General features: G+C 31.8%; 1 protein-coding gene across 2 annotated transcripts in view; it reads right to left on the bottom strand.

Annotated features, from left to right (window-relative positions):
• Nucleotides 1–16431, bottom strand: part of LOC126745147 (nuclear pore complex protein Nup98-Nup96) — a 139045-nt gene that overhangs the window by 10954 nt on the left and 111660 nt on the right. For both annotated transcript variants that reach the window (XM_050452868.1, XM_050452869.1), the window contains exons 18-19: nt 5190–5446; nt 4705–4941 (exon numbers count right to left, since the gene is read on the bottom strand). In XM_050452868.1, the coding sequence (XP_050308825.1) occupies nt 4705–4941; nt 5190–5446 (494 nt within the window). The remainder of the gene's footprint in view (nt 1–4704; nt 4942–5189; nt 5447–16431) is intronic.

Below are 16431 nucleotides of genomic sequence, written 5' to 3'. Positions count from 1 at the left end.
AAGCTTTCTATGGTAATGCTATGTTAGTAAAATTTATGTAAGTTTTTTATTAAGGTTGTAATTTTTTTTCTCTTAGGAAAGTTTCTAACTTTTATTTTCATATAAAGCCTTTAAATTCTGTGATAAAATGTGTTATAAAATATAGACTTTGTTAGTTAACCTTTAGAATAATGTCTTTCTTTCTTTTTAAATGTTTTTCCCTTAAAATTTTTTTAAGAGAATTAATTATATTTTTATTTTATCCAGAAGGTTTTTAAAGTGAGTTTTAAGGCGCTTCTAATATGTTAATCATATTACCTCAATGCGGTGGGTAAAAAGAATCACACTTTATTAAAAAAATTAAGGAGTTCTCGTACTTCAATACTCACAATTTTTGACTAAAACTTTGTCTAATGTCATCCAGAATCTACATTAGTTTTTCCATATTTATCGATTTCATACTTAAAAAAAATTGTTTTAGTTTTATTCACGTAACCCCGTCACGGGATCACAAAAAATGTATGTACATATGAAGAGTGGTCGAGCTACATGATCTAAGTGCCAAACTATAGATTTTCGTTTTTTTTTCTCTCAATATATTCTATGTGCCACCGCCAATATCCTACTATGAGATCTAAGTGCCAATTTCACCCTAGGGCTTGCAAACGAAGTCCAAAGATGGGGCCACCTCTATGTCCGGCACCATATTCTTTGCTAATTGATCTAAGTGCCGGTATGCAGGTCGATATTTTTGGAGGGCTTGTCGTTAGATTCGATTGTTATTGTCTGTGTATTTATATGTTAAAGTAATTACAATGAACTCTATTGCGTTTGGCGATAATACAAATACGAAATCAAGAAGAAAAAAACACAGTGAAGCTATATTGAGAGGAAAATCTTATGTTACACAAAAATCAAAGCTGCAAAAACCTGGAAAAGCCGTTCCCAAAAATGAGGTAAGTACGAGATTTTTAACGATATTTCGCTTGGAATTTTAGACCGCTCGCGGCGCGGCCCGATAGTCAAATCTTTGTAGCCGATAGTTACATTACCCTGAGATTTTTTAAATTTCAGATCACCTGTAAATGTAAATTTAGCTGTAGGGATGTGATTGATACGAAAGTTAAGCTTTTCGATCTATACCACGGCCTTGAACTCAATGAGCAAGGCAGCTATCTCATGGGATTATTGCAAGTTTTACCAGTCCAACGTCGCCGCCATGGTACTTACGATGATTCAGCAGAAAGCAGACGACAATGTACCATAGCTTTTGCTGTTCCAGATGGGCAAGGTAACGTAAAAAGGGTATGTAAAAAAACGTTTTTGAAAATATTTGCTATCAGTCCGCAAAAGATTAACACGCTTGTTAGGCGTAAAAAGGAGGGGCATACAACCTTCAAGGATAAACGAGGAGGTTGTAAAAAATTAAAGTACACTCTTCATGATAGACAGATAGTAAAAGACCACATCAACAGCTTTCCGAGGGACGAGAGCCACTACAGCCGTTCAGAAAGTGAAAAAGAATATCTCAGTCCGGACCTTAATGTCTATAAGCTATTCAGCGCTTTTAAAATAAAACATCCTGGTTGCACTATAACATACAAATTCTATAGAAGAGTTTTTATAAAGGATTTTCCAAATCTTCCTTTTAGAAGACCTAGAGTTGATACGTGCAAGACTTGTGATTTACTTTTTTTAAGAAGCAAGGACATAGACTTTAATGTATCAAGAAAAGCTAAAAACGAGCTGGAGTTGCATCATAGAAAAACAGATAAAGCTCGAAAGGTCATTCAAGAAGACAGTGCGAGTAGTACTCTTCCAGGTAGCGATACCTGTACCATTACCATGGATCTACAGAAAGTTTTTTCCCTACCAAAATTAACGCATAGTAGTATGTATTACAGCCGCCAGTTGTCATGCTACAATTTTGTAATACATGTGCAAGATACGTCACATGGGATAATGTGCATCTGGCATGAAGGACTGTCGGGCCGAGGTGGCAACCAAATGGCATCATGTCTTCTACAAGCCTTGAACACAGGTCAGCTTTCAACTTATAAGCGAAAACTATGTATATGGAGTGACAGCTGCGCAGGGCAATTAAAAAACCGAATGTTCATTTTCTTATACATTTTATTAGTAGCCAATGGACATTTTGACACCATCGACAATACATTTTTAGTTTCCGGCCATAGTTTTTCGTCTTCAGATAGAGATTTTTGCCCTTATCGAGAAACAAGCAAAACGTTCTAAGCTTCAGACAGTAAACGATGTCAAAACGGCAATTGCGGCTGCTAGACCTTCCAGGCCATACCGACTCTTAGATATGGGTGAATGTACTTTTTTTGATTTTGATAAACTATCATCAAAACTTATAAATACAACTAAACTAGGCATTACACAAGCGTCGTGGTTACGTGTGACGAAAGAAGAGCCCGGCATAGTATTGTACAAGAAAAATTTCAGTGACTTAATAGGATGGGAGAAGTGCCGTGTATTAAAAAAGGGCGTGACTGTGCAAAATTTAAAGTCGGTTGAGCTCTTAGCCTTGCCTGATGTTGAGCAAATAAAGGAAAGTGAGAAAAAAGACCTTCGCGCAATGCTAAAGTACATTGATCAGGACAATAGGGCATTTTTTACCACTATTTATTATTTTTGTGGACTTTTCCGTTATTTCTTTACTTATTTTGCTTTACGAAGTTTCTTTGATGTCTTACCACAAAACATTTGTTTTAGTTTATCTCTGTGTTTGTTAATAAAACCAATTGTCCATAAAAAAAATTACATTTGTCAAGTTTTCTTTGATTTCTAGCAATTTTTAATTTTGGCACTTAGATCACTTAGCTCGACTACTATTCATATACAGTAGTGGCCATAATTATAGCAACAAGTACATTTTTCCTTCAAATTATATGATGTGGTAGATTAGAAAAAAAACTGGTATATATTATGATGTATTTTTTACAAAGCTTTTTATTTATGTTTATTTTTTTGTTACTTTATAAAAGAAATAAAAAATGGGAATTTTTTTTAGGAAACGGGTTGGACAAAATTATAGCAACACATTTTAGAAAAATCAATTTATTTATTCTCCAAAGTCAAAATAAGATTACAATACAATAATATTCTTCAGTATTTAGTATAGTACCCTTTAGCCCTTATAACAGCAATGCATCTTTTTGGCATGGATAAAATAAGTTTGTTTATAACATCATGATCGATTGACAACCAAGTATCCTGAAGAGCTTCGAAAAGTTCTCCAGCATTTTTGAAATTCCTGGTTCTACACCTGTTATCCACAATTTCCCAAAGATTTTCTATTGGATTTAAATCCGGAGATTGGGAGGGCCACTTCATAACATTAATTTTTTCATCATGAAGAAACTGTTTTATTAGCCTTGAAGAATGTTTTGGATCATTGTCATGTTGAAATTGATATAACAGCGGCATATTTTCTTCAGAATAGGGTAACATAACATTCTTTAATATATCCTTGTACATAAATCGATCCATAATTCCTTCTATTCTGTGAAGAGGTCCCATACCATACCCCGAAAAACAGCCCCACACTAAAACTGAACCACCACCATGCTTAACTGTAGGAGAAGTGTACCGAGGATTAAATCTTTTGCCTACAGGACGTCGAACGTATGCAGCACCATCACTTTTAAATAAATTGAATTTTGATTCATCGCTAAAAATAACTATGTGCCACTGATCAATAGTCCAGCCCTGGTGTTCTCGAGCAAATTCAAGTCGGGCCTTCACGTTCTTCTTGGAAAGAAGAGGCTTTTTTGCTGGTCTGCGTCCAAACAACTTATTTTCAAATAGACGCCGCCTTATGGATCGTTCACTAAGATCGGAACACCCACTGCCATCCAAAAGCCCTTTAATTTTTGAAGAGGAAAAAATGGGTTTTGCCTGGAAATCCGAACAATCATTTTGTCACTTTTTTTTGAAGTTTTCCGCGGCCGTCCCGAATTTTTTTTGGGTACTACCAGCCCTGTGTTATTGTATCTTTTCACTATACATGATACAACTGATCTGTGAAGAGCAAAATTTTTTGCAATCGATGACTGTTTAATGCCTGACTTATACTGATTAATTATAAGTTGCCTCACTTCAACAGACACGGTTTTACCACGACTCATACTGTTATTTAAATAAGTTAATAACTACCAAGAAATCACAATATAAATTGTTTCAATATTGCACTTCAACAGATTGAAAGACCACTAAATTTCAAATGTTGCTATAATTATGACCAGGTGAAATATTTGCAATTACAAATATTTATTGTCAGCAAAAAAACAGGTAGGCTTTTTTTTATTTGGATGAAAAATTTTGTTTAAATATTAAGAGGCCATCTAAACCAGTGGCGTACTTTTACGATTAAAACATACATATAATAGTTATTATTAAATATTAGTAAAATTCAGATTTGTTGCTATAATTTTGGCCACTACTGTATGTCCCCCTGAACACAAAAGCATACATAGGGTTTAAGATTTTCTTAAATTTCCACTGTATTGAATCGATCTATTTATACTAATGATTTTGAAGCACTAAGCTGAAATTACGCACGATGATTGAATTCGAAAACAACCATAATTATTTTTCGTGCGACATTCACATTTCTATTCAACTTTAATTGAAAGTTTCTTGATCAAAAAAATTAAATCCGATTTTTATACACAAAGAATGAAAAAAACGAAACATACATACCTAAGTCGATAGTCCAATGGATCATCAGTATGTGTAGCAGGATTTAGCGTGCTACTTAGCCGGTGTATGTTAGACTTGTACAACATAAGTATATGGTACATCACATCGAAGGGTTCTTCACCAGTAAATGTTTTAATATATGGTGGATTGGGCCTTTCTGCATACAAGTAATCGTCGTAAGCTTTCTTGTACGAATCGAGCGCTGTTTCTATTGGGGCACCGTTTGGAGAAATATACCTAAAATGTAAATAAAGAAGTAGTCAAAAGCATTTTATTTATTAATCCACCTGTATACTACGAAACGTTTTTGTGTTTTTACAAATTAATGTTCTGCAGTATTTCCAAAAAAAAAATTCAGATTTGTTTAATTTTAATGTTTTCCGATCAAATTCCTAAATTTTAATTTAATTGTCCTTTTGTCCCCTACATTAACTTGATGTGTGCAGTTTAAGGAAACAAAAACGTATTTCCTATACAAAACTTACCACAAATGCATTCCGAAAGCTCTCTTCCAATCGATTCCATCGAAAATATTAACATCATCTTTTGTTGGTATTCCGGCCAACAATAAATACAACTTTTTTATTTGTTCAGACATGTGATTGGCGGCTAATGATTTATACCAAATATCGATCTGTTCTTGTATAAAACCTTTAGAGGAGTTTGGCAAACTTAGTTGGGCGATAAGTAGCGAGAGGTTCGGTAATCGGTTATCCATGGCGATTTCAGCAGCATCAAAAACCTGAAAAATTATATACCTATTTATATAAATACAAATGCCATATTATAAAATAAGTCGTTGAATTGTCCATTTACACTATCAGCTAAAACTGATATGGGTCAGTTTTTCCATGGCGTCTATAGAAATATTTATGTAACAATCATTTCGAACCTTAGTTATTAAAAGAAACCCAAATTTGGGTAATTTCGTGAATGTGAGCACGCAATTTTAATTGATAATCTATACTCTTGTAGAATAGTCATGCGATATAATATTTGACTAAAATTTATTATACCATTATATACCGGGTGATGCGTCGCCGAGCGGAACATAGGAAAACCCATGTAAATTTTAAGGGGGTCAATTATTGGCTTCCCTGTACATTTTATAGAAAAAATGTAAGATAACTTTTTGAAGAGACCAACCAAACCCTTGTGAAAGTTTCAAAAAATTTTAATAAGCGAATCTTGAATTATTCAATTAAATCTAATTGCAAAATTAGCAAATTTTCGGTTTAGGTAAAACCAAACGGGCACCAGTAAAATGAATATTTTGCCCCTATAATTTTAATTATTAATTCATGATTTACACAATTTTTGTATCCTTATTTATTATTTTCTCTGCAGTCACTGACTGGAGGAAATGTGTCAATAAATCAGTGACAGTCGATATTTGAAAACAAGTATGAATTATTCAATCGACGAAAAAATAGCCATAATTAAGTGGCATTATGCGGGAAATAGTTTTAGAGCAGTATCTGAAATGTTTTCAGTTTATTTCCCCACCAAGCGCATTCCGTCCATTTCAAGTATTAAACGTATTGTCAATAAGTTCGAGTCCAAAGGTACGTTAATAAATAAAAAAACACAAATATTATTCGTATAAATTCGAAAAACATCAAGAGCTGCAGGAAGGAGATGAAGAGCGAAGAATGGCATTTTAAATGACGGAAAGAGCAAATAATGATAGGAATTTTTTAAGAAATATTTGTTTTACCGATGAATGTACATTTACCCTCAACAATGAACCAAATGTTCAGAATTGCCGGTATTGGAGCCAAGAAAATGAATTTCGCTTTGTTCATACTCGGACACAATATCCCCAAAAAATAAATGTATTCGTGGGAATTATCGGACACCATATCATTGGACCCTTTTTTATGGACTATAACCTAACAGCTGAAACTTATTTAGACTTATTTCAAAATCAAATTGGGCCTTTAACGGCAATATTATTGGTCCACGGAACCAGATACTTTGGCCAGCCAGGTTGCGTATTTACATACTATACTACAGCACAGAGCACCATAGAACTCGGCGGCTCTGTACTGCAGTATAATATGTAGTTGATAAATGCGCTTATTTATCACTACAGAGCATTAGAACGAAAAATGTTTTATGTGATTTGTTTGGTGCTGTAAAATTGGTAGTAACACATTTAATTATTGTGTAATTATTTATGTTGTTATTATTATTATTGAATTTTGTTTTTAAGAAATATGATGCGACTGAAAACAAATACCTAATGTTCTGAAAATGTGTTGTATTTTAAAAATTTTAATAGTGGCTTGTAGGCTTTTAAAGGTACGTAAATACTACTTTTAAATATGTACGCGTAAAATGTAACTTCTTTTTTTTTTAAATATATATCTTTTTACTTTTAAAATATAGGTTTCGCTTCAGAATGTACAGATTTATATTTTTTATCATTAATCTGCTTGTATGGATAATACAGTGGGATAAATTTTTCTGAAATAGCGAAAAATATCCTTATGTTGGTAAAAATGTTCAAAGTAGCCACACATTGAACCACCAAATAGTAATAGCGTATAAGTTGATTTATATTATTCTGCAATTCATATGAATTAAAAACTAAATTAAAAACTCCTTCAGTGGTTAAGCTTGACTACGTTAAGTATTCTTCTGAAGTTTGCTTTAAATTTTTTTGTAATTTCAGAAAAGTTTGCAAACTGTTTAGAGTTAGAAGGTGTACCTTGTATTTTTCCCTTGTAAAAAACCGCGTACTAAAAGTTAATAAAGGAATTTAGACAATGCCAAATAGGGTAGACTACATTTTTTTTTTCGGGGAAAACATATAGGTATAATGTATATGGACATTATTCAAGGACTAAAGTTGAAGCTGATATCTAGGGCCAAACAAGGGATTAAAATAATAGTCTTGGCTAAGGATTTATTAAAATTAACACAGTATTTAGTCGGAAGACTAAATTAATACTCGCAGTGTAAACTTATCTTACTGCGTGGAAACTAAATCGACTATTGAATATAAATATCATCTGTTAACAAGTGGTTTGCTCTTATTATTATTCCTTAGATTTTTTTAGTTTTAATTGTATCGTTACGGTCACTATTGTTCTATATTCGAAATAAAATGCGTTTTGAAGACTTCTATAAGGACTTTTCTAGAAAAATTTATTTATACATACATTTAGTAAGTAAAATAAGCATTTATTATAATATAGCTTTATATTATTTTGGTAAAAACAAGCAGTTTTAATTTAATTTTAAAGACAATAAATAATAATTTTTTTAAAGACATTAAAGCACCAAGGTCACTAAATAAACTTGTGCCCTACAATTTTCAAAACGCAATATATCACTAAATATTTCAATTTTTTCTTTTAAGATAGGTTCTATTGAATTTAATCTTTTTGTTGAATGAATACTAGGTATTATCTCTTTTATTTTTTTATATAAAATAGATCTAATAAAATATTGAATGATTTCTTACAGCTTTTTCTTACTGATTAACAGTGGTGTTTGTAGAAACTCCTTAAGTTTGATAATATTGTCTATAGATAGGTAACCAATGAATAGATAGGTATGTCCAATCTATGGTAGACAATATTAGGTAGATGAGTAAAATAAAAAGAAAATAAATAATAATCTGTATATTCCTATACATTCTGTCTCATTAACACACAAAAATATGCTTCTAATTCTACCATTTCTAATCCGCAAAATCTTGAGGTTTTGTTTTCATATTTTAAGCAAAAGTAATTGCTTTATTTTTATTCCTTAGGCCCTTTAAATTTCAAATCTAAACTAAATAGGTAGCACCTTATTAAAATCTAACAATTTATATGTCCTTATTTAGATACATACTTTGTCATATACATTAAAATAAAAAACCTAACTTAGGAACAAAGCACTATCGAAATTCTAAAACCCAAAATACAACACACCTTCACAACATTGTTTTTAAATTTTAAAGTAGCATTGTATTCATTAAATATTTTAACACGCCTCATCTTGTATATTAAAATCATCAACAAAAATTAAACAAAAACCAATTATAATAATAACATAAATAATTACACATTTATTCACTCCCTTACTACCAATTTTACAGCACCAAATAAATCACATAAAAACATTTTTCTTTCTAATGCTCTGTAGCGTAGTATAGTATATAGTGATAAATAAGCGCATTTCTCAACTAGTATAAGTCACCTGTACAGGTCACCTGATCTTTCACCAAATGACTTCTTTTTGTGGGGTCATTTAAAAAGTGTAAAATTTGAGAACTAAACCAGTTACAAAACGCTATTTCGTTAGAATGTAATAAAATTTCCCAATATCAACTTAGTAACGTTAGAAATTAATTTTATGATCGGTTAGGATATTGTTTAGCTGTTAATGGGGGGTTGTTTGAACATTTGATTAATTGATGTTTTTATGTAATTCTCTATTATTTTTAAAAAAGTTATTGTATTTTATTTTATATTTCCACACTTAGTAAAATATTAAGAGTTCTGTTCTCAATTTTTTCGGATCTATTTTCGACCTCTTGAGTTAAACATTTACAGTTATTTTTGCAATATCTTTGGACTCGAATTTACTAACAATAGGTTTAATGGTTGAAATGGACCAGATAGGCTTGATGGGAAAATAAATTAAAAATATTTCAGATACTGCTATTGGTTTAATTAAATTTTAAGTATGATAAAATTATTTTTTTAATAATCGATAATAATAATCCTTATTGGTTTAACTTCATCGTTATATTAAATAAAAGTTTAGATAAAAAAGTAATGTTAACGTGTCTTACTTTGAATGTATGGTTGTAAGATTGATAAAAGGAAAAGAAAAACATTTCTTGTATTCGGCTGTACGTCAGATTTGATAAAGCCTTATAACAAATTATTTGCTGGTGGCTGGTGTCTGGTTTTACCTAAACCGAAAATTTGGTAATTTTGCAATTACATTTAATTGAATAATTCAAGATTCGCTTATTAAAATTTTTTGAAACTTTGTACGAGGGTTTGCTAGATTGGTCTCTACAAAAAGTTATCTTACATTTTTTCTGTAAAATGTACAGGGAAGCCAATAATTGACCCCCTTAAAATTTACATGGGATTTCCTATGTTCCGCTCGGCGACCACCCGGAATATCCTGTGTTAGCGCTATGTATTAGCGCTTAATAGTAAAATGTTTCTTATTTAACGAAACAAACAGTATATTTTTGGTTTTTTGAAATCTTTAAACAAATTATGAAATAAATTATTCATAACTGTTTAAAACCTTCACTTAAGTAGTTGTATATTTCCATGATACTTCATTCCAGCGTCGTGGAAAACCTGACTCAAAGAAGCCAAAAGCCAAGTACATGCAGCTTAAATAAATCGTTCCTAGATTTACACACGGTGCACGAAACTGAACGGCAATCCGATAGTCGACCGGGTACATTTTTTAACACAGGATTGCCTATCTTCTCAAATATTCAATTAACTATATTACATTGTTTATAAAAAGTTAATTAACTTATCAATATTTTGTTTTTTTATAATTTTAAATATTAATAAAAATCTTTTATTAGTATTATTCTTTTCGTATAAAAAATTTCTTTGGCCTAAATTTTAGGTTAGGAATAAGCTATTTAGATGCGGTTTTCTCGGGCCTGTTTGGGTATCTTCTAGCTACTTTTTCATGAAAAAAAAATCATACCAATCCATTTAATCGTGTCAAAGTCGACTAAGCTATTTCTAAGATTCAGGGTGTTTTTTACGGAAACCACTTTATCTTCACACATCACTTTATTTTCAAAGATAATGCAAAAAATGTCAAACAAAAAAGTTTCAGATTATCCTCTACTTTAAAGAATGAGTATTTTTTTGTTAAATTAATATATCTAAATACACAAAAACTTTACTTCTTTAGATTCAAGATCGTAGTTACGCCCCCTAGAGGTCATTTTAGAAACTTAAAAATATTGTTCAGGTTTTTCTCTTAACCGTTTTTGTTATAACAGTTTTTACTGCAAGCCTTTGCGATGAGTACGTTCCGAGATACAGTACCTCCACCCTGTACATGCTCACCTCCCCACAAAAACGGCAAACTTAACATAAACTTTTTTTGGTTTTAGGTCCTAACCTCTCCAATCCAATAGGTCCTCATGACGCATTAGTAACTGCAAATTTAGGATCCAAGGCTCCCCTTGGATCCTAAATTGAATTGAATAATTCAATCCGCGGTGCCACTGGCGTCAGCTTTACTAAACCGGTTCAACAAGTCATCTGCCGTAAAACCTTCTCCGTGCACAGCATATTTTAAGCAATAACAAAGAATTAAAGGTGTTGATAACATTGATAGTGATAGTAATCAAATAGACAAAAGTTAGGATTCTTCAGATCCTGTTTAAAGCGTAATTAATACTGAAACAATTGGTCCGTTCAAGACATGAAAATGGCCATCGAACAAGTACGAAATCGGAAACTATTGGTTCGAAAAGCTACCAATCAATATACTGTTGCAAAAAGTACGCTGCAGAGAAGAGTTAAAAGGAGGAATTCAACTGATGAACCAATGAAAATGAAAAATATCTTGTGATGTTTAGAAAGGTTTTTACTGATGAGCAAGAATATGAGATTATGGAATATATGCTTGAAATAAAAAAGCGATTATAAACCTACTATAACCTATAAACGACTTCGTCAGTTGGCATTTGATTTTGCGCATGCCAATAAAATTCCCACCACTTTAACACTTGTAACGAAGTATAAAAACCAAATAAATCCTAACATTCTTTCGTCGGCCAAGGTAAAAGTAACTGACGTAGGAGATTTATTTTTTTATCAAAACTAAATAAGAAATAAGATAAGAACTCCTCCAAACTTTCATTAAATTAGTTATTAATTTACAAAAAGGAGTTAGAAACATCTAACCAAAACGCTGAAAAATCGCAGATTATAGATACGATCGGCAAAATTCGATCACTATTAATAAAGATGATACCAAAACAAAGAAAACACAAAGTCACGGTCTCACAACATACAATCACAGGCTACACGTGTTTCGCTCTAGCTAGAGTATCATCAGGCCTAAAATAAAGTATTAGTCAAAACAAAAGTATAAAGCTAAAAATGTAAATTAAAAATACTAAGAAACCTTTAACCGCCATACACAAACTTCATACTACTTATATAAATATTAATTTTTAGGTTATAATGATAAAAAAAAATAACAACATAGACTCATTTATTTATTCATATTTTTTGCTTTTTCATCATTATAACACAAAAATTATTATTTATTTATGTAGTATGAAGTTTGTGTATGACTTAATGTTTCTTAGTGTTTTTTATTTTTGTCATTCATGTTCGGAGTGGGCTCGCGAATTTTGTGGACTACAAATCTTTTTTTCTTTTAGAAAATTTTACTTTTGTTAATTTATATGTTTTTATTATTAACATGTGGTTTCATTCCATTATCATAAAATTTGTTAAATGTATATAGATTTTAAAATTTTTGCTTTTGAAAAAAAAACCGTTTTGGTTTACTCTTTACTAATTTTGTAAGAAGAAACATGTATAAATGTATCGAATTTGAGTAACATTTAGTGTTCGTATTTTCGTCAATTATACATGATGATCAAGATTATTAGATTACCGAGCATAAATTGATGGCATTGTTGCAAGTTTAATACTATTCATCTATTGAGTCTGGAGCCGGCAAAAAAATGTTAAGAATGCAATAGTTGGGTTCAACCGAGTTGCCAATTTGAACTACATATATGCATAGTTAACCTTATTCTATTTGAATCTTAAAAAAAGAAAAATAGGATTGACCACAGTGCTTTTTAAATGTTTAACAATGAACTTTTACGAGTATATCGCGAGAGCCGTAACATTTTCAATAGGTTATAAGGAAAAAAATAGACCCACTGGCGTCCCACTCGGAATTACCCATAAATTATGGTATATGTATATGCAGGTATTATATTAGTTTAATTATCAATGTATTAGCATATTATAATAGTTGGACTATTAAGAAAAGGGAAATTTAGTACCTATACAGTGTGGCCCAAATTGGGTGTACATGTATGGGTATCTTGTAACTATAAGAGATAGAAAATTGGTTAAATAGGGAAAGTTGTAGGCCATTTAGTTACCAATTAAGTGCCGCTTTCAGAACGATTTTATCTTTTTCCGATTTTGAAATATTTGGAAAAAATCAAAAAGTTGCATTATGGAAAAAGGGCTGTATTTTTTTTATTTCAACGTATTTTTATAATCTGTAAAAACATTATTAGGACAACTTTTTAAGGACAACGCATACCTGAATTCAGTTTTTGTTTTCGACGTTTCGGTTCTGAGTTTCCATCCTCAACTTCTTTTTTTCTTATGGCGGCCATTTTGTTTTTTTGCTGAATTAAAAAGATCTTTTTCTTCCCTTTAAAATGATGTATAACACTTTATGAAAATATTTTGTGTTTAAGTCAAAAAATTAGATAGTTTATTTTTCGCTGAGTTGGCCATGACTTTTATTGGCATTTTGTCATACACACAATTTTTATTAACTTACTAACTTGCTAATTTATACTTTTACGTAATTTCTAACTAAAACAATTAACTACTTGTAACAATAATATTACATTAAACTATTCAAAATGACGGCCATTTTTGTTAAAACATTTTTCACATTTCTTTAAAACACTTCTAGTTACCTTGCGCAGGGTGTTTCTATTTATATTATTTAAGACATTCCGAACCCTATCCTCTAGTTGTTCGAGTGTCGCAGGAGGTTCAAATTCGTAAACTTCATTTTTAACATATCCCCAAAGATAAAAATCCAGGGGTGTAATATCTGGAGACCTAGCTGGCCAATTTACAGCACCGCGGTTCGCGATAAGTTTATTATTAAATGCTTGCGTTAACAAGTTTTGAACGTCCCGAGTATTATGTGCGGGACACCCGTCCTGTTGAAACCACACATCACTCCATATTTGTTCTTCAGGTATTATAGCTCTCACGGCAGGTAATATCTGCTCTTCCAAAAGATTTAAATATCCTTTGACCCGTCAGGGTTTGGTTATAAATAAAGGGCCCAATAAGGTGATTGTCTAAAAACAATTATAGCATTTTACTTGAAAATTATTTTGTTGAGTGGGTAATTAACTTACCGTACATACCACACCATACATTAAATCCAATTCTTACTTGTAGTCTACGTTCAGCTACTTCATGAGGATTCTCAGTAGCCCAAAAGTGACGATTATACCTGTTAAATACTCCGCAGTTGCTAAAAACGTTTCGTCGGTCCAAATAATTTTCCTGCTGAAATTAGGTATTTCTTGACATTGTCTTACAAACCAGTTTGAAAATTCTAATCGTCTTGGGTAGTCTGTATCCCTTAAACCTTGAACAATAGTAGGCTTATATGGATGATATTTATTTTTTTTAAGGACTCTTTGAATGGTAGTCCTTGGTATATTCATATCAGTTGCAGCTTTTCGGGTCGATGTTTTCGGGTTGGCATTAAAATGATCTAAAATGTTTTCATCGCGAGCTTCATTGTCCCTTTGATAATTTTCTGGCGTCGGTATTTCAAAACTTCCATGAGTTCTAAGGTTCATGACAAGCCTAGCGAATAGTCTTGGACCTGGCTGTTGTCTCTCAGGATACAGTTCCAAATACCTAGCGTTTGCAAGATTTGCATTTCTATTCAATATGTCAAATTTTTCTTCACTGGTATATCGCATGGCTATTTTCGGAAATTAAAAATTTAAACAAAACTCACTAAAGACAAACGAAAACAACTAGATAGTAGATACGAAAAAACTATTTAACACTAACAAGAACAAGAACAAAAAATTAACAAGATAAGAACTACTAAACAAGATAAAAAGTTAAATCAAATAAATAATATTTTGCAAAACTGTCAGTAAATGACGCTAAATCATTAAGCAATAATAATTGTTTATATGACAAATCGCCTCCGTAGTCATGGCCTCCGCATTCATGGCCAACTCCGCGAAAAATGAACTTTGTAACTTTTTGACACAAGAATGAAATATTTTCATAAAGTGTTATACATCATTTTAAAGCGAAAAAAAAGATCTTTTTAATTTAGCAAAAAAACAAAATGGCCGCCATAAGAAAAAAAGAAGTTGAGGATGAAATCTCAGAACCGAAACGTCGAAAACAAAAACTGAATTCAGGTATGCGTTGTCCTTAAAAAGTTGTCCTAATAATGTTTTTACAGATTTTAAAAATACGTTGAAATAAAAAAAATACAGCCTTTTTTCAAAAATGCAACCTTTTGATTTTTTCCAAATATTTCAAAATCGGAAAAAGATAAAATCGTTCTGAAAGCGGCACTTAATTGGTAACTAAATGCCCTACAACTTTCCCCATTTAACCAATTTTCTCTCTCTTATAGTTTCCAAGATACCCATACATGTACACCCAATTTGGGCCACACTGTATATTTCTAAAAGAATTAATAATTTTATGACCTGCACCTACTGTTAATCCTTTTTGTATCCTTTTTATACCTTTCGAGTTGTCTTTTTATTATTTACCAATTATATCTTAAAGAGTTAATTTGATAACAGTAGGTAAACCAAACAAGTTTTAATCTAATTATTTATGATATATATTCATATTGGTAAATGATTTGGGGACAGGGTTATTAATCGCTTTTTTTCTTATTAGGATCTGCCAATGTAGCCTTTTACCTACATAGGAACACATCTACTATTTTAGAACCGCCCATCTTTTTCTAAAAGTGTGCAAGTGCCTGTTTACATTTTCATTTATTGATAATCTTGTGATATCGCGTTAATTTTGTTCCTTGGTGTTTATATTAGTTTTTGTATGGTATCGTGGTTTCTTAATTAGTAATATGGCACATTTAAAAAATATTTTTTTAAAGGTCAGACTCGTGACGTTATTGCAAATGTAATAAGAATTGGTGATAAGGAAAGTGCCAATAATGCTTTTAAGCTACCCTTAAAAAATAAAACAGAACAAGCAGCTACACTACCGCTCAAAAGTATTGCCCACATACGACTGTTTTAAAGTTATAACTAAAAATAATAAAGCTATCAGTTATTCTTATGACACGGTTTATTTATAACAAAATGAATATAAACTATACATTTTTCAATTAATTAAATTTACGAAAATCAAATTTTGGATTCATCTTCATGTCCGCCTCGATTTTTAATAACAGCTTCACAGAGTTTCGGTAGTCTTCTATTTAATTTGTCCAAAGTTTCCTGAGGTATCTTGTGCCACTCTTCTTGGATGATCCTCCACAAGTCTTCTTTTGATGTGGGGCATGATTTTCGCACTTGTCTATCCAGTTCATCCCACAGTAATTCGATAGGATTGAGGTCCGGCGATTGTGGGGCCATACCATAACTTTCAGAAGATGTTGCCTTTGTAGTTGACCTAAATATTGCTTGCACAATTTCGACGTATGCTTGGGGTCATTGTCATGTTGAAAGATGAAGTTTTCCCCAATTATTCGAGTACCAGGAGGAAGTACATTGTCATTGTTAAAATTGTTTTGTAACCCTCTTTTCGAAGAATTCCCTTTATTTTAATTAGATGGCCCACTGCAGATCCTCCGAAACAACCCCACATCATCACCGAACCACCACCGTGTTTAACTGAGGCCACCGTACAGTTCTCAGCGACCCTTTCATTGGCATAACGGCGAACAAAAACTCGCCTCTTTGTTCCAAAAACCTCGAATTTC

This window comes from Anthonomus grandis, chromosome 15, assembly GCF_022605725.1.
Source record: "Anthonomus grandis grandis chromosome 15, icAntGran1.3, whole genome shotgun sequence".
NCBI lineage: Eukaryota > Metazoa > Arthropoda > Insecta > Coleoptera > Curculionidae > Anthonomus > Anthonomus grandis.
This window is presented reverse-complemented; position numbering and strand designations above follow the sequence as displayed.